This window comes from Dermochelys coriacea, chromosome 1 (genome assembly GCF_009764565.3).
Source record: "Dermochelys coriacea isolate rDerCor1 chromosome 1, rDerCor1.pri.v4, whole genome shotgun sequence".
NCBI classification, from domain to species: Eukaryota; Metazoa; Chordata; order Testudines; family Dermochelyidae; genus Dermochelys; species Dermochelys coriacea.
The window spans coordinates 310,541,892-310,563,925 of NC_050068.2; the positions used below are offsets into that span (position 1 = coordinate 310,541,892).

Consider the following 22,034-nt stretch of genomic DNA (forward strand, 5'->3'; position numbering starts at 1 on the left):
ACAGAAGTGCAGGTGTCCTCACTGGCACACTTATAATAAGACACACAGATTAAGTACTCCAACAGGATTAAAACATTAAAAAAACATACCCTTTCAAGTAATGAAAGTGTGGCTTTTAAAGCTCCTTCAGGACGTCCAAAAGGGAAACAGTATCTTAAAAAACAAACAACAAAACACAGGACGCATTATCAAGAATGTAATTTCTAAATTAAGAATTTTATTTTATATGTAATGTGCATACATCATTCCCTTAATTTACATTAATGCAAGGTACATGTATACTGTATATTGACAGAAGACACCTTTAAATCTTTTCATTAATCCAATATATAGGATAACATTAAATGAAATCTGAACCCCTCTTGCTCAGCTCCAAGATTCTGAAAGTCCAAAAGATAAAAAAGCACCTGTGACGGTGATTAAACTATGAATGGTATTTACAAAAATATGTTTGGTGTCAGAGGTGTCGATGGTGTTGAGAGGGGATTTCATTTATGACTTTAGCAGACATTGCAGTAAGAAACTGTAAAGTAGCATTTTACCTGTTCTATCCTGCTTTAATATCAGTTTAGCAATCAGAGGAAAATCTCTGATATCTACACTTTTTAAAATATTAATGCTAAAACGGGTACAAATTTCCTCTAATATTTCCTCTTTTGTTATAACTATATTACATATGAATTCATTTTATATTGGCTTTAATTGGAAGATCCCCAGGACACAAACCTCTTATGTCTCATACAGCACCACAACGCTTTCGGCGCTTAACTAATTTAAAAAAAAAAGATTCCATAAGTTCAACTGATTAAAAAAAACCTCTGCCACTCCTTCAAGTCTGTAGAACATCATACCCTCTCCTAATCCATCTATGAAACCTGTATTTTGCTGGGATATCCCCAATCAAAAAAGGGATTTTCTACTTTGTTGAGATTATTTGCATGAAACTACATTTCTTTTAATATTATTACTATTGTTTAATGAGAATGGTTGTTTTATTTTTTAACATCATTTTACCAGTAATAAAAGGATTCAGACCAATGAATTTTAGTAATCACTTTGGCCAACCTATAATAAAGCCTTGAAAATGAGGTCAGACAAATCTTTTCAGCAGACTTAGTGCCAGTACACTATCTTCTTCATTCTGCTCATTTCTTATTGTTGTGCTAGCAACTCTTGGGGGTATTAACAAATTAGCAAAACAGATTTAATCCTTAGCCTTAATCCACCTTTAAATAAAATACACATTTGGCTGTTGTATTTGCCTCCTCCTTATTAAACCTATTCAGAGTATTTGCATAATCCATGTATTGTCTCTTCTATTGTTTACTCCTGTTAACCTGTAGATGACATAGTATATGAGTACATGTTATTGATCCCTGGATTACATTTAGCATTTCAAATCAAGAGATCCCACTGGGTACATTCTAAAGTGTTGCTTCCTTCATATGATATGTAAAAATGTAACACTGCTAAAATGCATGTAGTCCTGAGTCAATGCTGAAAATGATCTAACTATAGAGAGCTCTATTTAATAATTACAGTTGTGTATTGTAGTAGTCACGAGAATTAAGGCTACAAAACAGTTTCCATTACAACCACCCATTTTTCATGCAGTCATACTTTTCCAAAATACTCACTTAATCAGCTACATTTTTCCATGCTTTGCCAAAAGGTGAACTTTTTAGGAGAGTTTGAAAAGATATATTTCAGCTATTTTTAAATTATGGGATAATGAAAAAAGAAGAATGGTTACTTACAGTAACTGTGGTTCTTTGAGATATGTTCTCCACATGGATTCCACTCTTGGTAGGCTTGCACCCCATGTAAATGAGATCAGATTATGTTGGCCAACAGTGTTCTTGGGGCTGCATTTGATCCCTAGATGTCCTCTTGTTCCTCCACCTGTGGGCATAAAGGGCAGAGCAGGCCCAACCATCCCTCATTTCCTTTGCCAATCTCCAATCCCAGAGAAGTAGAACTCTATTGTAGAGAAGAAGAAGGGTGGGTTGTGGAATCCATGCGGACAATGTATGTCAAAGAACCAAAGTTACTGTAGGGTTCGTAACTGTTTTTCTTCTTTGAGTGCTTGCCCACTTGGATTCCACTCTTAGTGACTAATAAATAATTGTCTGTTTGCTTGGGGATGAGTAGTGGGAGTCCTACTTAAATTTCTTGCAGGACAGCCCTTCCAAAGCAGGCATCTGGTAAGAAACCCTCTATCAGAGAATAAAGAAAAGGAGTACTTGTGGCACCTTAGAGACTAACAAATTTATTTGAGCATAAGCTTTCGTGAGCTACAGCTCACTTCATCGGACGCATTTGGTGGAAAATACAGAGGGGAAATAGTTGAAGAACACTTCAATCTCTCTGGTCACTCGATTACAGACCTGAGGGTGGCTATCCTTCAACAAAAAAACTTCAAAAACAAACTCCAACGAGAGACTGCTGAATTGGAATTAATTTGCAAACTGGATACAATTAGCTTAGGCTTGAAAAGAGACTGGGAATGGATGAGTCATTACACAAAGTAAAACGATTTCCCCATGTTATTTCTCCCCCTCACCCCACCCCCCACTGTTCCTCAGATGTTCTTGTTAACTGCTGGAAATGGTCCACCTTGCTTGTCACCATGCAAGGTTTTCCTCCTTTCCCCCCCCTGCTGCTGCTGATGGCTCATCTTAAGTGATCACTCTCCTTACAGTGTGTATGATAAAGCCCATTGTTTCATGTTCTCTGTGTGTGTATATAAATCTCCCCTCTGTATTTTCCACCAAATGCTCCGATGAAGTGAGCTGTAGCTCACGGAAGCTTATGCTCAAATAAATTTGTTAGTCTCTAAGGTGCCACAAGTGCTCCTTTTCTTTTTGCGAATACAGACTAACACGGCTGCTACTCTGAAACCTATCAGAGAATAGTGGCTTGTCAGTGTGCAGAACAAGTTCCTTGTAGCTGCTCTGTAGGTTTCAGGAACATGGACATTCTTCAAATAGGCAGCAGTGGAACAAGCTCTAATGTGTCTAGGTGTATCTAACCTGGCTCACTCATAACATTTCCTTACACAGTTGGAGACCTACATAGATAATCTCTTAGGCTATGTCTATGCTTATGAGCGAACAGCAGCACAGCTGTGTCGGTACAGCTTGTGTAGCCACGTTATCCTGACGGGAGAGCAACAGAAGTTTTACCGACAAGTGCTAGTGTAGACATGGCCTTTCCTGACCTATAACCCTCTCTAAAAATGCTACAAACAGTCTTGTGACATGAAAAGATACACCTCTGAGCAACGTAAATTTCACCAGCATAAGTGGCAGTGTGCACAGCACTATGTAAGCAGGAGAGTTTCTCCCGCTGACGTAGCTACTGCTGCTCATTGGAGGTAGTTTAATTATGTCAGTGGGAGAGCTCTCTCCTATTGGCATAGAGTGGCAACACGAGATATCTCACAGCAGTGCAGCTGCATCCGTACTGCTCTGCCGCTGTAAGGTCTCTGGTGTAGACATACTCTGGGTATGTTCCTGAATGAGTTTGTCCTGTCAACGTAAAAAGACAGGGCCCTTTGATGTTAAATTTGATGCTCAGAGTAACAAAGAGCTTTAAGGTTATTTCAAAGAAATTCATCACTCATTCAGGTGATCTTACTCAGATCAGACAAGATGGGTGAGGTAATATCTTTTATTGGACCAAATTCTGTTGGTGAGAGAGACGAGCTTTCGAGCTACACAGAGCTCTTCTTCAGGTCTAGGAAAGGTACTCAGAGGACTTGTCTATACTAACGAGGTAAGTCAATCTCAGTTATGCTAGTTAAGATGCTATCCCATCGTCATAGCTTCCGCCTCTCATTGAGGTGGAATACTGAAGTCGATGGCAGAGTACTCTCCCATCACCTTATTGAGTCTTCACCACACCTGCTAAATCTACGCTGCTGCATCAATCGCAGCAGTGCGATTTAGCCTGCAGTGACAACAAGCCCAGATGTCACAGCTAAATACAAGGTGGAACAGATTGTTTAGTGTAAATAGTTAACACATATTCTAAGAGACTATTCAAAGTGAACTGGCCTGTTAACACTTCTGCAATCATAGGATGTAGGATTACAGATTGTTGTAATAAGCCATAAATACACTGTCTTTATCAAGACCATGATTTTTAAAGTCCAGCAATGTTAAGAATTTAAGATTACTCAGATCAGATAATTACTGAGGGATGAATTCCTTGTCTGCTTAGATGAGCTGCCATGACTGCCAAGTACTTGGTGAATAACCTCAGTGTTGTGGAAAGACCAAATGGCAGGACCTTGCACTGGTTCCTACTAGGAATCTAAGCTATTTCCTGTGGGCCAAATGAATGGATATGTGGAAATAGCTCTCGACCTGCAAGATACCTATGATCCAATCTTCAGATTCTAATAAGGGAATTATGGAGGCTAGCATCACTATCCTAAATTTAAAATGGCAGATGAATTTGTTGAAATGCTGAAGAGCAAGAATGGAACACCAAATCCCTTTCTTCTTTGGGATGAAAAGTAATGAAAATAAATATCCCTGTCTCTGAACTCTAAGGGCAGTTCCTCTACTGCTTCAAATTGTAAAAGGCATTATGTTGTGAGAAGAGTCCCTGAAAAGGGTTGGGTAAGGAGTAAAAAGAATTGGATAGAGTAGCTTTTGTTTACAATTTCCAGGACCTACTGGTCTAAGAAGTTCTGAGTCCAAAATTAATTAAACTAAAAGAGGAAGCTGCAAAAGAAGGGCAAGGGGAGGTAGAAAGGAAGAGATATTTGAGCATTACTGTCAGAATCTTGACATTGGAATCATACCGGCTGCTTGATGTAAGACCCAGATTCTGAGACAGCAGAAGAAGAGGTAGAGGTTCATCATCAGTGGAATCTTTGCTTCCTTCTCAGCAGCTCTGAGGTCAGAGCTTGGATTGGAGCTGGTGATAACAGTGGGCAGAAGAATTATACCCAAAGGAGGCCGGTGGTCTTATTTGCTTCCTTCTTGGGGTGGGAACACAGAGGCCCAGAGAACACAGATCTGCCCTAGTGTCCTTTAAAGAATGGATGGCCTCATTTGCCTTTGAATTAAAAGGCTTGTTGCTCTCAAAGGGCAATTCTTCAGTTGTTCAACCTAGGAATCTCTGAAGACTGGATCCAAAAAGATCTTCTCACAGTCACTGATGTAGTCATAGTATGTGCTGCTGCGTTGGCCCTGTCAGGACATGTGGGCAATAAGCTGTCCCTTGGATATGATGGTGTTTATCTCCAGTTCATGCTCTTGAGATAGCATGCCCACTAAATGAGACAGGTTGTACCAATTCATATAATTGCATTTGTCAGAAGAACTTGGAAATTAGCCACATGCATCTGGAGACTGGCAAATAAACAGATTTTGCATCCAAACATGTCCAGTTTCTTTGGGTTTCCTCTCCCTAGATATAGAATTGGAAGGACTCTGTTGCATCAACGTCTCTTGGAATGCAGCTACCAGAAGACCCTGGAACTGTGTGGGAATAAAAATAGTCAAATCCCTTGGAAGGGATTTGATATCTCTGTCAGCTCATTTCAATGTGGCCAAAATGGATGCTCATATACACCAAAAGTCTTTCACAGGTTTCAACAGTGCCTCATTTATAGGCATAGAAAAATGCAAGATGTGCAGGAGTTTGGGAAGTTTTTCCTGTACCACTTCCAGAGGTATATCTAGAATGTCTGCCATATACTTGATGAAGTTGTCTTGAAGACATTGAGAGATTTGCTGCCTTGTCGTGAGAGAATGAGGAGATTGCAGCAGGGACAAATTATTCTTCCCCTTGTAGATGCTGATCCTCATCGTCTCCCTCTTCCTATCTTTTCAGGATCTGAGGCTGCACTAGCTGACCTGGCTCTGTTGGTCTATATTGCCTTTTGGGGGAGGGGAATCTAAGCCTAGAAGGAGCCGATGATGACTGAATATGGCTGCAGTCCACAGGATGTCCAGTAGGGCCAGGTCTCATATGAATATGGCAGACACATGGGGGAACCGTAGGTTATTTCCTGCTGTCCCTTACAGATCCCTCCTTAGAGTAGTCTCTTCCTGAGTTCTATTGTGCTACATGAGGAGAGGAAGATGGGTGTGTAGGAGAGGAGTTCCTACTATGCCCAAAAGGGGATTAAAAATATACCTCTTCCAAGAGAGGGGCTGTCCTGTCCCAGGTGCCCTGGCTCTGCTGTGTTCCCTCAGCTGATAGAGGATGAAGTCAATATTGGAGATTCCACCTTTACTTGCTCAACTGACAAACTCAATAGCTGGTCACTTAGTTATCACCACCCCCAACCTCATAGAAGAGGAGAGTCCAGTACCAGGCTCACAAATAAATCACTCAGTACTGTATATGCCCTGGGTATCAACACACTAGTTATTGATGTGCTGGGCACTGAGGAACACTTTTCTGAGATTGCTTGTGCAGAAATGCCAGATACTGAAGGCTCAATACCAAGAGAAACATGATACACAGTTTCAGTGGGTACCACCAGTGCTCTCTTAACAGTTGGTGCCAGAGGTTCTTGGCTGCCCCTTGGCTGTTGAGCCTGAGATAAGTAAGACTTATGAGTCTTCTGCCTTGGTTCAATTCTGGAGCAGTGCTCCTTCCTACCTCCTCAGAGGTAATTGAAGCTGGAATGATGGGTGATGACTGTTGGTCTACAGAGCCTGGGAGTTCAGGGGTGGAACTTGGTTTCACCAGGGCACCCATGGAGAGGGACCAACCTGAGGAGTGAGGGTCAGCTGTGTCCTTCCTTTTGGTGTCTGAGGAGTTTGCATAGGGCACTACAGGAGGAACAATTTCAGGCAGGCTTCTCTGGCTTTCTAAGTCCACCCAAAGGAGGGGTAACATATGGTACATCACTCAGGAACATGTCCCTCTCCTAAACAAAATGGGCACCTGGAGTACCCATCATTAAGTGGCATTGAAGCTTCACATGAGGGGCAGGTTTTAAACCCCAGAGATTTCTCTTCTGACATTCTGCTAGAACGCCTGTACAGGGAGTGTTTTAGCCTAAATCCAGAACCTGACTAAAAATATAAATTTTCTTTCTTTCTTTTGTGCATGTGTGTGTTGCCAACAGGCACCAAGACTAACAAATAACTAACACTAGCTAGCACAGTGTGCAGAGAAGCTGGTGGGATACTTCAGGGATTCTGTTTTGCTTCCATGAATGCTAAAAAGGAACTAAGGGTTTGGTCTACCCTTTATGCCCTAGGTTCTGGCAGGGGCACAAGGACATCTAGGGCTCAGATGCAGCTTCAGTGGACACTGCCGGCCAAAATAATTTGATTTTGTGTGCATGGGGTGCATGTGGATCAAGATTGGAATCCTTGTAGATGATCACTTGAAGAAGAAATACTCTTTCCTTTGTGATTTAATTCTAAATCAAGTTTTTGAACTGAGCAACAACAAAAGCGGCTAAAATTTGAAACTCAGCATGGACAAACTCTTCATTGAGGATTAGGGAGCAGAGACTTTGCCTGATATGGGGGGAAATGCATAAAAATATAAAGTTTAGTAAAGACAGATTAGATACCCAGAAAAATATTTACCTCTGATGGGTCCAGTCAGGAAATAGATATTTGCATATGGGATCTGATTAGCTCAAAGGTTAAAAAAATAATTTTAACTTAACTCAGCTGCAATCAATCAGGACACTCAGTTTGCATATGGCTCATACTGATTAACACTGTTCTATACTTCAGTACGGCTTACTCACTCGCTTTCATTTGAAGATTTTCAGCTAATCATGAGCTAGATTATAGTCAGAGGTTTTAAGGCCAAAAGCACTGCTATGGTCATTTAGTCTGTTATGCAGGAGGTCAGAAGCCATAGAATTTCACCCAGTGATTCCCACATTGGAAGGAATTAGTCTCCTCTGCTATATAAGTGAACGCTATAAGCCAATAATGTGTGATTAAATTAAACAATATCTTTTTGAAAGACATCCAATATAAATGTATTATGTTATATTTACTATGATTTGAATTTTTCCTCAAGTAACAACTTTTATCTTTACTATGTCTTATTCATAGTCACAACAATGAACACCACCATGTCAAAACCATTTTGAGTGAAGCTTCATATGCACCGAAAGAATTATACACTCACCTGAAGTGGCTTATCTGGTTTTCTAAAAGGGAAGAAAGTCGGTTTTTAGTCTCCTCAAACCTTTCTTTCTCTTCAACTGAGACTGTTCCAATTCCATCAGGCCTGTAATATGATATAGTTATTTAATCTTTTGTTCAACATTTTCTTCCACATATTAATCATAATCACAGAAACTAAATCTGTCTTGGTATGTTTTAATCGATTAACAGTGGGTTTTGTTTGAACCACATTCTTGAATGTACGCATTGTCATTTACCCCATTCGTACACCCAGAGTTCTCCCTGGCCCTTTGCCCCCTTTCCATTATTACTGGGTTTATTTCAAAGGAATGTATGTATATAGTTACGGAACTAGGCTGAAACTTATATTGAGAAATCAATTAGACTAGAGCTTAGAAATTCAAATTCTTAATTATCTATCCGGCTCCCATTTCCCTGTAGTCTTTCATTCCAGCTTCCCTATCATAGAGACCCCTCCCAATAACACCCATGCTTACCCAATAGAAGGTAGCACAGGCAGTCTTTCTGATCTATTTCCCAGGTAGGTCCTGTCCTTGCACTCAACTGAGCATTCCTGCACGAAACTGAGGCCCAGTCTTCTAAATTCCAAATCTCTGGTCCTTGGAGGTACCCACCCTGAGGCATTGTGTTGCTGACAATGCAGAAAAGCATCTCACCATGAAAAAGTTTCCCATCTCTAGCTTCCTGAGGGCATGAGCACCAATTAGGGTCAGACCTACCAAATGAAACTCCCTCAACATGGACAAGCAGCAGCAAGTGAACAAGACAGAGCAGGCATGAGAACATTGGAGGAAGATCAGGTATACAGCAAAAGAGACTGCAACAAATGAGGTCCTTTCTCAAAACAAACTGTCTATTTTTTTCCTCATTCAACTTGCAGTAATTAATAATTAACCTTTAAAAAGTGCCCTTTCTGTGAGTGCAATTTACACCTGCAAAATCTGCACCTGCAACTAAACTGCCAGTGCAAATCTGGATATTTGAAGGTCTTGAGTCCTTTTTACAGGTGAAAAACAAGTACTTCAAAGTGCAGAGGCTCTGACTGGTACCCGTAATTCCATTTTGTGGGTGCTAAACCACAAGTGCAAATTTGCACTTGCAAAAGGGGAAGCTATGTTAAAATAATATCACTCTAATACATTTATTTAAAAACCCCTACCAAGTAACACAACCCCTTCTTAAATACAGGCAAATACCTGATATAAAAATAAACCATTAGTTCAACTGCATCTCTAAAGGTCTTGCTTTGATAGCTGATAGCCTGGGTGAAATTCATCTCTGTACAGAGAGCCAGTACAAGGTCTATGCACTGTTTAAGCTCCTTGTACACCCACATGAGGGCTTAAGTGGAATTTAAGCAATGTATAGACCTTATGCTGGCTTTCTGCACAATGGTAAATTTTGTCTATTATGAATTGTTGAAGGAATACACACCTTAAGAAAAGAGCATTCATATTTGAACCAGAGGAAGCATAATTATTACTGGATTCCTTAAGAGACTTAACCTGGGTGTGAACAAATTTATACAGGGATCAACATTCTCAAGAAAATTTCTAATAAACAAAAATACTATGGAATATCCTTGCATTTTTGGTCTCTACTAGCTTTTCTTTTTAGTGAGTCCCTAATAGCTCTTGCTGTAGGCAAGGTTATATCAGAACTTCCATTATAATTACATGTTTTCATATGCTAATGACTTTGTGACAAATTCTCTCTTCTATTTGAAATATTTCATGATTGGTTTCAAACCAGTTGTTAGAAAGGTGGAAAACCCCAAAACAAACAATCCTCACCCCACCCTATTCTCATTTTTATTGTATACCAGCTAGTCACCCTTCTATGACCCTCCAAAGAGATCCCCTTTCCAGCATGCAAGGCTCCACAGAGCCACAGGTGTAATCTTTCAATCAGTACCTCCTCTCCCATGAAATCCTGTCTATGAAACTTGAGTGATTCAGAGGGTCTTGTACTCACACCAAGGTGAATCTCACCTTAGATGTCTTGTCCAGAACCCAAAATGTCTGATCTTTCCAGTACAATTTTCTGTGTACGTTTTCCCAGCTATTTACATACACTTTAATATAAATCCTTTTTGATTCAGTCACATAATGGAACTAAGGATATATAATCACCTAATTTCAGGTTTCAGAGTAGCAGCCGTGTTAGTCTGTATTCGCAAAAAGAAAAGGAGTACTTGTGGCACCTTAGAGACTAACAAATTTATTAGAGCATAAGCTTTCGTGAGCTACAGCTCACTTCATCGGATGCATTTGGTGGAAAAAACAGAGGAGAGATTTATATACACACACACAGAGAACATGAAACAATGGGTTTATCATACACATTGTAAGGAGAGTGATCACTTAAGATAAGCCATCACCAACAGTAAGGGGGGAAAGGAGGAAAACCTTCCATGGTGACAAGCAGGTAGGCTAATTCCAGCAGTTAACAAGAATATCAGAGGAACAGTGGGGGGTGGGGTGGGGGGGGGAGAAATACCATGGGGAAATAGTTTTACTTTGTGTAATGACTCATCCATTCCCAGTCTCTATTCAAGCCTAAGTTAATTGTATCCAGTTTGCAAATTAATTCCAATTCAGCAGTCTCTCGTTGGAGTCTGTTTTTGAAGCTTTTTTGTTGAAGGATAGCCACTCTTAGGTCTGTGATCGAGTGACCAGAGAGATTGAAGTGTTCTCCAACTGGCTTTTGAATGTTATAATTCTTGACGTCTGATTTGTGTCCATTCATTCTTTTACGTAGAGACTGTCCAGTTTGGCCAATGTACATGGCAGAGGGGCACTGCTGGCACATGATGGCATATATCACATTGGTAGATGCGCAGGTGAACGAGCCTCTGATAGTGTGGCTGATGTGATTAGGCCCTATGATGGTATCCCCTGAATAGATATGTGGACAGAGTTGGCAACGGGCTTTGTTGCAAGGATAGGTTCCTGGGTTAGTGGTTCTGTTGTGTGGTGTGTGGTTGCTGGTGAGTATTTGCTTCAGATTGGGGGGCTGTCTGTAAGCAAGGACTGGTCTGTGCCCCGACCTGGGGTATTCTATCTGCTACCCAAGATCCATAAACCTGGAAATCCTGGACGCCCCATCATCTCAGGCATTGGCACCCTGACAGCAGGAATGTCTGGCTATGTAGACTCCCTCCTCAGGCCCTTCGTTACCAGCACTCCCAGCTATCTTCGAGACACCACCGATTTCCTGAGGAAACTACAGTCCATTGGTGATCTTCCTAAAAACACCATCCTAGCCACTATGGATGTAGAAGCCCTCTACACCAACATTCCACACAAAGATGGACTACAAGCCGTCAGGAACAGTATCCCCGATACTGTCACGGCTAACCTGGTGGCAGAACTTTGTGACTTTGTCCTGACCCATAACTATTTCACATTTGGTGACAATGTATACCTTCAAATCAGCGGCACTGCGATGTGTACTGTAGCTCACGAAAGCTTATGCTCTAATAAATTTGTTAGTCTCTAAGGTGCCACAAGTACTCCTTTTCTATAATCACCTAAGTTTGCAACTCAGCTATCTAATAACATCACTTCAAAAATGCAAAGACCAAATAAGTGATTGGAGACATAGTTTGAATATACGAGAGATCCTAACTACATAGAAATGATCAAACTGAAAAAGCGGTTATATTCTGTGTGAGTGTGTGTACACACAAATTATAATGTACCTTCCTTTTATAGAAATATAATTAATGCATTAGCTATAGTGAATATTAAATGCAAGTACATAGCAATTAAAAAAAACTTTACCTGCATAATCATTTTTCTACATCTCTCACTGACAGTAGACACCATTATGTTTTATAATGAGCAGGCCTGCATGTTTATAAAATATTATATTTACTTCATGAAAAAGTGTCAAAAGGAAAACTGATACAATTAAAATAATACTGGGCATTGAATTAACAAGATGATTAGAACTGATGACATTTAGAATACTGGCAATTAATTTAAGCTCCAGCATACTTGTGGCTTGTTACTGTTAATGAAAAGAAGTTAGGCCATGAATTCAAATGGTCAGTCCACAGCATACCGAGAAAGGAATGGATTTTCTGTGCACAGCTACCTCTGCAAATGTGGCATGTTGGGTTCTAATTTATTTTTTAACAAATCATATTCATAATTATTTCCTATTTTTCTCAGACTGTAAATATCTCAATACTTTGTTTTCTATAAAGTATATCTCAGTTTTAAAAATGTTGCATCCATTCCAATGTATTTTTATATGCAGACAGACATATATATCAAAATACTGGAATAGTATTTCTAAACAAGCTGTAAATAAATGTTGAAAAATTATCTCTGATCTAAACTCCTCAGTAAGGCTTTCATGCTAAGGAAGTTGTTTTTATTTTTTAACCAAATCACACACAAAAGGTAAAAATTAAAGGCCCAATACTTAATATGTTACTACTTCTGAGTCATATGTATCCCCACTGAGTCAATGAGCTTGATGTTAATAGAACTATGCATGACGGCTCACAGGAGTAAGGTTTGCAACAATATGCTCTAAAACAATACAAATTTAAAGAGATTGGCAATTATCAAGGAAACAGACTACACATGATTTGTGAATAAAATTTTATCTACTATTTAAATAGTCTATATTCAGCTTTTGAACATCAAAAGACAGTACGTCAGAAAAACAACAAATAAAGAGAGAAACATACATTCAATTACTATAATGTCAAATTGTTATCTGATGTACTTAGTTTCTCAATAAATTCTAATGAACAAGAAGATTGTGATGTGGCCCAAGAAATACTGGTCTTCATTCTGGAACATATTTAAGTAAATGTTTAAGTCCAATCCTATACAATCATATGCTTTAAGAGCAAATTTAGGCATATGCTCAAGTCTTGTCCTGAATAAGAATGTTTTACGGAATCAGGATCTTAAAATGTATATCATTAAAAATATTGCACGAAAGGTAATACAGAAGAGTTACAGAAACATGAAGTAAACATTGCCAATATTATACATCTGCCATATAAAACTCATGACTTTTCTCTGTGCAGCATGTTTAAAAAGACATGTCAGTACTTTAATTTATTAATTATATTAACTAACCACCAAAGAAAGTAATGAAAGATCAACTGGCGAAACTCAGATCTTAACTTTCTCAACCAACATTAAATCTAGAAGTGATAGATTGTTACCTGGTCATGACATAATGTGCTGTAAGCAACAACTCCCTACCCTCATAATCATTTATATTTGTGACCTGTCAGGTCAAGGAGGAAAACATGCCTGAACTCTTTAAATTATTTCAAAGACAGCAATAAAAATCTGATACGGTGAAGGTATGTGTAGCTATGTACATCAATATACTATCATATAAATGTGAAGTGAAAGAGCAAATAACTTATCTTCTCTCTTTTGATGGATGCCCTGACACTTTGCCTCAGTCCCCTGACAGATGGAACGTGCTCAAATTTGAGTAAATTTCACTGTCTGATTTCATTGTCAAGAGAGATTGTGCTCTGGAGTGATAAAGTAAATAGTTCTGTCATATTAAACCTCACTGAGGCATGTTACATATGTGACAGGAAAGAGCCAGGGGTACAGATAATGACAAGTGAGAAAGGTGAACCAGGAGAATGTCACATCTGTCAGCCTGCACTAAGATTAGAATCACTACATACAAAGGAACTGTCACTTCACTGAGTTTGTTGTCACACAGAACTACACCGACAATACCTAAATTTTTTTAGAATTGCCAATGTATTTGCAGTGAGTGTTTCGACAGAACTGAGTGTGCTGCAAGAAGAATAGGGAGAGCACAAAAAGATGTCAGAAAATATGTACAATAGACAATAAGGTATGACTGAGATCTCCAAAATGTGCTCTTCGAAAATAGCCCCAACTTTGAAACATGGTTTTCTTGCTTCACTTAAATATTACTGTGGCAGAATAGCATATAAAGCTGTTATTCTCCCAGAAAGATACAAATGAGGGCCAGATAGTGAGCCGCTTAAGGTATGTCTAGACTGCAATTAGACACCGGCAGCTGGCCCATGCCACCTGACTCAGGCTTGCGGGGCTCGGGCTAAGGGGCTGTGTAGTTGTGGTGTAGACATTCGGGATCAGACTGGAGCCCAGGCTATAGGACCCTGCGAGGTGGGAGGCTGCAGCCCAAACCCTAATGTCTACACTGCAATTAAATAGCAATGTAGCCCAAGCCCCGCAAACCTAAGTCAGCTGGCACTGGACAGCTGCAGGAGTTTAAATGCAGGGTAGGCATAACCTGATTTACACTAGTGAACATTTACTTTCAGGTGCAGTTTCTGTTACTCCTGTAAGTAACTGCTCACCCACAAGAGTAAGGGCTATTCCACCTGGCCCCAAGATAGTTCTATCTTAAAAATACAGAAAAACAATAGATTTCAAAACACATGCTTGTTTTACTCTTCCAAATCTTTTTCTTCATTTGCTTCAAAGTTAAAATGAGATTAAAACAAAATGGCACTGACATTTTTTAACTAGTTATATGTATGGTTTTAGTGTTATTTTGTTGTCCACTTCCCACAGGAACATGCTAATATTGCCTGGTAGCACAGGGCAATTAGAATTAAAGCTTTTCTGTTCCATAAATCACCTGAGCACTCTTCTGGAGCTAATAGCAATATTTGTGACCCTCTCTTACCAACCAAGGTAAAGTTATACAGGTGACTTGATTTTTCAATTTCAAGTCACGACTCATTTTTTTAGTTGCAGTTTAGGACCTCTTCCATTAGTCCATCCATGGCAACTGATGGACCCAAGTAAGTTTCAGAAGTCTCTAAATGAGAGTAGAGTACTGTACAGTTGGTGGACCACTCTACTGATGATCACCTATGGCCTTCCACCGCTTGAGCATCTTCTTCCCTTACACGAAGAGGCAAATTGGATTTTTCTTTCCTCCTAAACTGCAACCACAAAATCTCATCCACCACAAATGCTTTTGGTACTGTATAGCTAGGTGAATCATTGAAAAATAGTACTTTCCCTCACTTGTAGAATTCCCACTTATTTTTGAGGATCAGATCAGTTGGATTCAGACTGGCCCATCTGCTTCTGCTGGAATATATTCATGCCTGAGCAGTATAGATGAAATGTCATCTCTGCTCATCTTTCAACAAGTTTCACTCACTCCGGTTCTAGATACATCAAAAGGTTTGAAACCCTACTGTGAGTTGGACCTGTGTTCATATGGTCAGTAAAATCAAGTGAGAGGTAGCAGCTTTGTTGCTAGTGGAGACTGTTCAATGGTGTCCTAGCAGAAAAGAGCATTCCAGCATCCTTCTGCAGAAAGAAACTCTGACAGTCTTGCAAAATGTTACCCATACTCTACCCAGCCTTTAGAAAAGTGACTGATCACACAGTAAATTTGGGGATTTCCTTGAGTGCTGATATTTCCTTGACCCCAATCATTTCTCACTTGGCACAATCCTGTAAGGTGTGGAGAGCCTCCTGTGAAATACTGATGTCAATAGGAGTTAAATGCTCCAAGTAATTTGCAGGAGTCACTGAGTGTAATGCAGGACTGGGGCCCCTGTGAACAGCTGCAGCAGATGAGATCAAATGGGGCTCTTAAGCTTACTGTTCCTAGATACAAATGGCATAGGACTGGTGGCAGAATGTTCTCGGTGAAGAGCCCTCAACTCTGAAGTAGCTTCTCCTGCTGGTTTGACAGAGTGTGAATCTCTTGACCTTCAATCAGGCTTTTGCCTAAAGAGGTGATAATAGGGTGTATGTATGTTTGTTTTCAACTGAACACAGGTGAAGTTGTTTTTAAATGTTATGTGATACTGGTCATCTGCACAGTAATTTATATTACTGATCTGCATATGTCCAAATATTAAAAAAATAGAACCTTTTATATCATTAACAAAATAGATGAAAACAGAAAAATTGAGATTAGGAGGAATACACAAGTTGACATTTGTATTTGAATCCATGTGGACAGATGGGTACAGCAGCGCTGCCAAAAATGTACCAGCAAAAGAGAGAAAATAAAACAGTTGTAAGACAAGAAAAAAATTAATGCATAACGTTTACATGGAGCCATTAATTTGACCTGTGGATTTTTATAGTGTATTACATTTCAGAATCCCGCCCCCCATTCCCTGAGATTTTTGGTTAGAAGCAAATTCACTAAAAAAAGCCTCAACCCTTTCTAAGAATGCTTGTTTTCAAATGTAACATGCACAGTGACGCTCAGAATAAAAAAAACAAAACAAAACAAAACCAATCAGTTTTCAATTCTGCAAGTGAAAAACATGCATTTCCTATCTTTAAATCACAGAAAGATTAAGTCTGCAGCTTTGATTAAGAGAATTCTGTTATTCATTTAACAAGCTTTTAATAACTGAATTTTCCTTCAAAGCTCAGCGTTGTTAATTGAAGACTAGCAGAACCTGAGGAACACGTGAAAGGAGTTTGAGAAAAACAAGCCGTTATATGCTCAAAAAGTAGGCATGTGAGATAAGGAAGAACACACAGAAGGAAGAGAACAAATTAGGGTGCAGCATTTTGGCACTTCTTTAACCAGCAGGCACTTGAAGACCAAGCATTTTGGTGTTTATATTAACTATACTTTAAACATCCTTACAAAACAAAATTTGTACAATAGAGCCTTCTGTTGCATGTGCTTCTCAGCCTGCTCCTACATCTGCTTACAGGTCATACCCTCTATTTTCACAAGCAAAAGAAAAAGACCATTTTTAGAGGTCTATAGAATGGATTATGAAGATAGGTCATGTTAATTTCATGATCTCTTTAAGGGAACATTTAATGACTCATTAGCATCTTCCAGTTCAAAGGCTAAGTATGTGTTGCAAAAAATACTTTTTACATAGGACATATGTTGACATATAGGCAGGGTATAGGTAACTAAAATAATCATAAGACATCTTATAAAATTTATAGAGGACTTCATTATAATCAAGTATTAGCAGCTGCTATTTCATTGTCTAAAAGGTAACTGCCACATTACACATACAAGATCTGGTTTTAGTGTTTTCTTGTTGCATGTAAATATGTTTTTCACTGACAATTTCTCTGAGATTTATTAGGAGCAGACCTGGCTCATTGTGTTGAAAAATATGCAGCTGTAAATTTCCTGGTAAGGACAGATTTAGATCTCGACACATTATAAACCATCAGCACAATACCTCATAGGATAACTCCTTTCCTCAGGCCATCGGTGAAGTCAACATATTTCTCTCTGTAACTCAAAGAGACTCTTGTTTTTCCCCCTTTTTTAAATGAATAGGTGTGATAAAGAGTCAATGTTTTTTAAATGAAATAGTCACCCATTCATTGTGTTAAAGGAAAGACAGAAGAAAGGCGTCTCCAATTTTCCATAAGGCTCAACATCTGGAAACATTTACAGTGAGAAACTAGCACAACCTAGATCTTCTGGATAGTCTTTCAAAGGATCATTACTCAGTCACCAGCCTGTCCCATTTCACTTTTGTTGTTGTTGTTGAATGGTAGAATAATCTGAATGCTCATTAGTCCATTTATTTGGCCATTATCATGGGTGGTAATACATAATCAGAGAAAGAATGCAACAGTTGTTTGGGTGCTGGCCTGGGACTTGGTAAATGGGGGTTCAATTCCCTGCTCTACCTTAGACTGTGTGACCTTGAGCAATTCAAAGATCGTACTAGCTATGAACACTACAAGCATGTGTTTGACACCTTTATAATCAAGACCACAACAAATAGCTTTCTAGACCAAAGCACAGCCATTGAGACAGGCCTTATAAATCACACAGTGGAGTCAGAATGCATTCTGTGAAAAGAAACTGCTAGAAGGAGAACCGGTGCAGATCAAACTGAAAGAAGGGGGGGCATACCTGTGCACTCAGAAAGGTCTAGAGGGTGCCAGTCTGTTATCCAGGGTTCTTTCAACCCAAAGCTCTTGGTAACTTTTACCCTGTGTGAGGTGGTGTCAAGAAATAAATCAGGGGAGACATGGCCGTCCAACCGATAGATGGCTGGCACAAACAGAACAACACAAGAGTGCTTTCACTTAAAGCTAAACTTTACTTAGTCTCAAGCACTTATACACACGTCAGCAACAGGTTAGTAAAATACCCCCAACCCTTGATAATTACCAAAGCTCTTGAGTGACATAGCAGCAGCCCATCTGCCAGTGGGGAACACAAGATGCATCCAGAGGGAGAGTCCAGTCCTGGAGAGTCCCACCACCTCAAACTTTTTCCCCTTATTTATACATTAGTAATAGAATTACATGTTCTTTAAAGCAAACTTGTTAAGTAAGCAGTTTCAGTGGCCAAGCGAGAGGTTCCTTCTGATTATCGAAGAACCAGGTATGGGTTTTTCCAGAGTTTTCAGCCTTGAGGCCCCAGTAGACTTTCTGGGGCACATCCTGCTCTTCTAAAATGCATGCCTCAGCAACTTCAACACAATTCTTATCAGGAAGGACGCGGGGTCAAGCTGCCCTCTCTGTGGCACTCAAAACCCCCCCTCCCCTCCTAACTTGGTTAAATTGAGATTGCTGAATGGCCAATGGTCTGCTGATTTGGCTGCTTTTATCAATAAGCCACAGTGGTTTCAGGCACTTTACTGGTTTGCCAAAGTCTCCCCGTACAAGTCCTGCAACTACCCAAATGAAGAAACAAACTGGGTAAGATGGAGTGGGTAAGATGGCCTGGCATAGGGCAGTACCTAGGAGGGAATCATGGGAGTCTTGAAGGACACAAGTGAAGAATATATCATGCTCCCAGCATTACCCAATGGAACTCAGAAAAGAAGAGCACTAGCTATTTTCTTGTGAAGAAAAAAAACATATCTGTCTAACAGTCAATGGCTATTTTTCTAAATTTGTGGAAATTCTGCATCTCACCTTCACCCACAAGATCACGTCATAGAAAAGCTAGTACATTTTTTCTCATTTCAACATTCTTGCAAACAGCTACTGACAATGGGCCACCTATTCACCAGCTCTGACTTCCCAAGGTTTTGGAGAGCATAAATTTTCAAGCATATTACTTCCATTCCCCATCAGCCCCAATGGAATGGACTGGTGAAGAGAGCCATACAGATGGCTAAGAGAAATATACAACAAACAGGATTGATGCTAGCTCTCTTGAGCTATAGGGTAACCCCCACAACAATCACCAGAGTAAGCCCAACTGCTTATCGGTGGTCAGATTACAAGAACTCTACCAACCTTAGACGTAAATCATCCCGAATAACCTCATAACTAGCTCCCTACCAAATTCATGCTTCATTTGGTCAATTTCCTGGTCATAGGATTTTTAAAATATTAAATTTCATAATTTCTACTACTGAAATCAGAAATTTCATGTTGTTGTAATTGTAGGGGTCCTGACCCAAAAAGGACTTGTGTGTGGGGGGAAGGGGGGAGGGTTGCAAGGCTATTGTAAGGGGTTGTGGTACTGCTACACTTACTTCAGTGCTGCTGCAGCCGCTGGTGCTGCCTTCAGAGCTGGGTGGCCAGAGAGTGGCGGCTGCTGGTCAGGAGCTCAGCTCTAAAGCCAGAGCCACTGCCAGCAGCAGTGCGGAAGTAAGGATGGCATGGTATGGCATTGCCACCCTTACTTCTGCACTGCTGCTGGCGGGGTGCTGCCTTCAGAGCTGGGCACCTGGCCACCTGACCCCGCTCTCTGGCTGCCAAACTCTGAAGGCAGCACAGAAGTAAGGGTGGCAATACCATGATCCCTCCTAAAATAACTTTGTGACCCCTCTGCAACTTCCTTTTGGGTCAGGACCCCCAATTTGAGAAACTCTGGTCTCCCCCATGAAATCTGTATAGTAAAGGATAAAAGCACACAAAAGACCAGATTTCATGGGGGAAGACCAGATTTCACGGTCCATGATGTGTTTTCATGGCCATGAATTTGGCAGGGCCCTACCCATAATGTAACAGATCTCAGTCTTCCTCCTTTAACTGTTAGAATGCAGCCTGCATCTTACCCAGACTTAAACCAGGAGACAATCTCAATAAAACAGAATGAGGAAAAATATAGTAAACCAGCTGCTATCACTGAATGCAGCTACAGCCCAAGATTCTACAGAATTGAGAGTGATCAAGGTATTCAGTACAGAAGAAAGAGGCAGCATCTTAATGTGGTTCCAACCCAGTTGAACTGACACATGGTCCTACTAGCAATGGTTCTGACACCACAGCCTCCATGAGGAGAGCTGAGAAGGATCACTCAACCGGAATCTCTTTCTTTCAGTTTGATAATCCAAGTAAATCAACAAGACAAAACTATCCATCATGCCCAATCATGATCAGACTTGGATGAGAGGTGAAGCTATTGCCTCATTTGAATGCACCATTTTCTGCTAAATCTTGCTAGATATTGTTTATGCTGAAAAAAAAAGGTGAAGGAGATTTCATGCTATAAGCCCTGTTACTTTAAATTTTGAAGGAAGTGAGGTAGAAGGGGAAGGAGAAAGTTTTAAACAGAAGTTCTACAGTGAAGCAGAGTGAAGGAAAGAGACAGATTAGTTTTAGAGATAATATTGTTTTCCTTATTTTAGTAAAGTTCCTGGATCAGAGTTTGAAAAAAGCAACAGTTCCTGTGATACTTACTATTGTCACTTGAGGTGGATGAACACAATAAATGGTTCCTTTTACAAATCAATTAAGAGTGAAAGAAGGTGAGTTAACGCAGTGGCTCTCCCACAACTCTCTCAATTTTCTATATGATATTCATGTTGATCTACAGACCTGCAATTCTCTTACATACTCATGCATACCTCTTCAAGTTAGTCAAGTACAGTAGAACTCAACAGCTATAGATTAATTCCATTTCCTCCAAGGGCTGAAGATTTCAAAGACAAAGTAGAGAGAAATTACAAAGTTTATAGTTAAACTCTTTTCACCCACACACCACACAACAGAACCACTAACCCAGGAACCTATCCTTGCAACAAAGCCCGTTGCCAACTCTGTCCACATATCTATTCAGGGGATACCATCATAGGGCCTAATCACATCAGCCACACTATCAGAGGCTCCTTCACCTGCGCATCTACCAATGTGATATATGCCATCATGTGCCAGCAATGCCCCTCTGCCATGTACATTGGCCAAACTGGACAGTCTCTACGTAAAAGAATGAATGGACACAAATCAGATGTCAAGAATTATAACATTCAAAAGCCAGTTGGAGAACACTTCAATCTCTCTGGTCACTCGATCACAGACCTAAGAGTGGCTATCCTTCAACAAAAAAGCTTCAAAAACAGACTCCAACGAGAGACTGCTGAATTGGAATTAATTTGCAAACTGGATACAATTAACTTAGGCTTGAATAGAGACTGGGAATGGATGAGTCATTACACAAAGTAAAACTATTTCCCCATGGTATTTCTCCCCCCCACCCCACCCCCCACTGTTCCTCTGATATTCTTGTTAACTGCTGGAATTAGCCTACCTTGCTTGTCACCATGAAAGGTTTCCCTCCTCCCCCCCCCCCCCCCCGCTGCTGGTGATGGCTTATCTTAAGTGATCACTCTCCTTACAGTGTGTATGATAAACCCATTGTTTCATGTTCTCTGTGTGTGTGTATATAAATCTCTCCTCTGTTTTTTCCACCAAATGCATCCGATGAAGTGAGCTGTAGCTCACGAAAGCTTATGCTCTAATAAATTTGTTAGTCTCTAAGGTGCCACAAGTACTCCTTTTCTTTTTGCGAATACAGACTAACACGACTGCTACTCTGAAACCTGTCATATAAGGAATGTATGACACATCAGCTCGCTCTCAAGAAAAAGAGAGAGAGAGGGACAGAGATCTAATAGGGGGGTATTTTTGAAATTTGAATGTTTCAATTCTGCCTGCAGCTCAGCAGGTGAAAGAA

The 22,034-nt window shown here is 40.1% G+C and overlaps 1 protein-coding gene across 26 annotated transcripts in view; it reads right to left on the reverse strand.

The window, feature by feature from the left end:
• CADPS2 (calcium dependent secretion activator 2) overlaps nucleotides 1-22,034 on the reverse strand; it is a 592,957-nt gene that overhangs the window by 130,847 nt on the left and 440,076 nt on the right. For all 26 annotated transcript variants that reach the window (XM_038405345.2, XM_038405323.2, XM_038405244.2 and 23 more), the window contains 2 exons: nucleotides 8,131-8,232; nucleotides 90-153 (listed from right to left, as the gene is read on the reverse strand). In XM_038405345.2, the coding sequence (XP_038261273.1) occupies nucleotides 90-153; nucleotides 8,131-8,232 (166 nt within the window). The remainder of the gene's footprint in view (nucleotides 1-89; nucleotides 154-8,130; nucleotides 8,233-22,034) is intronic.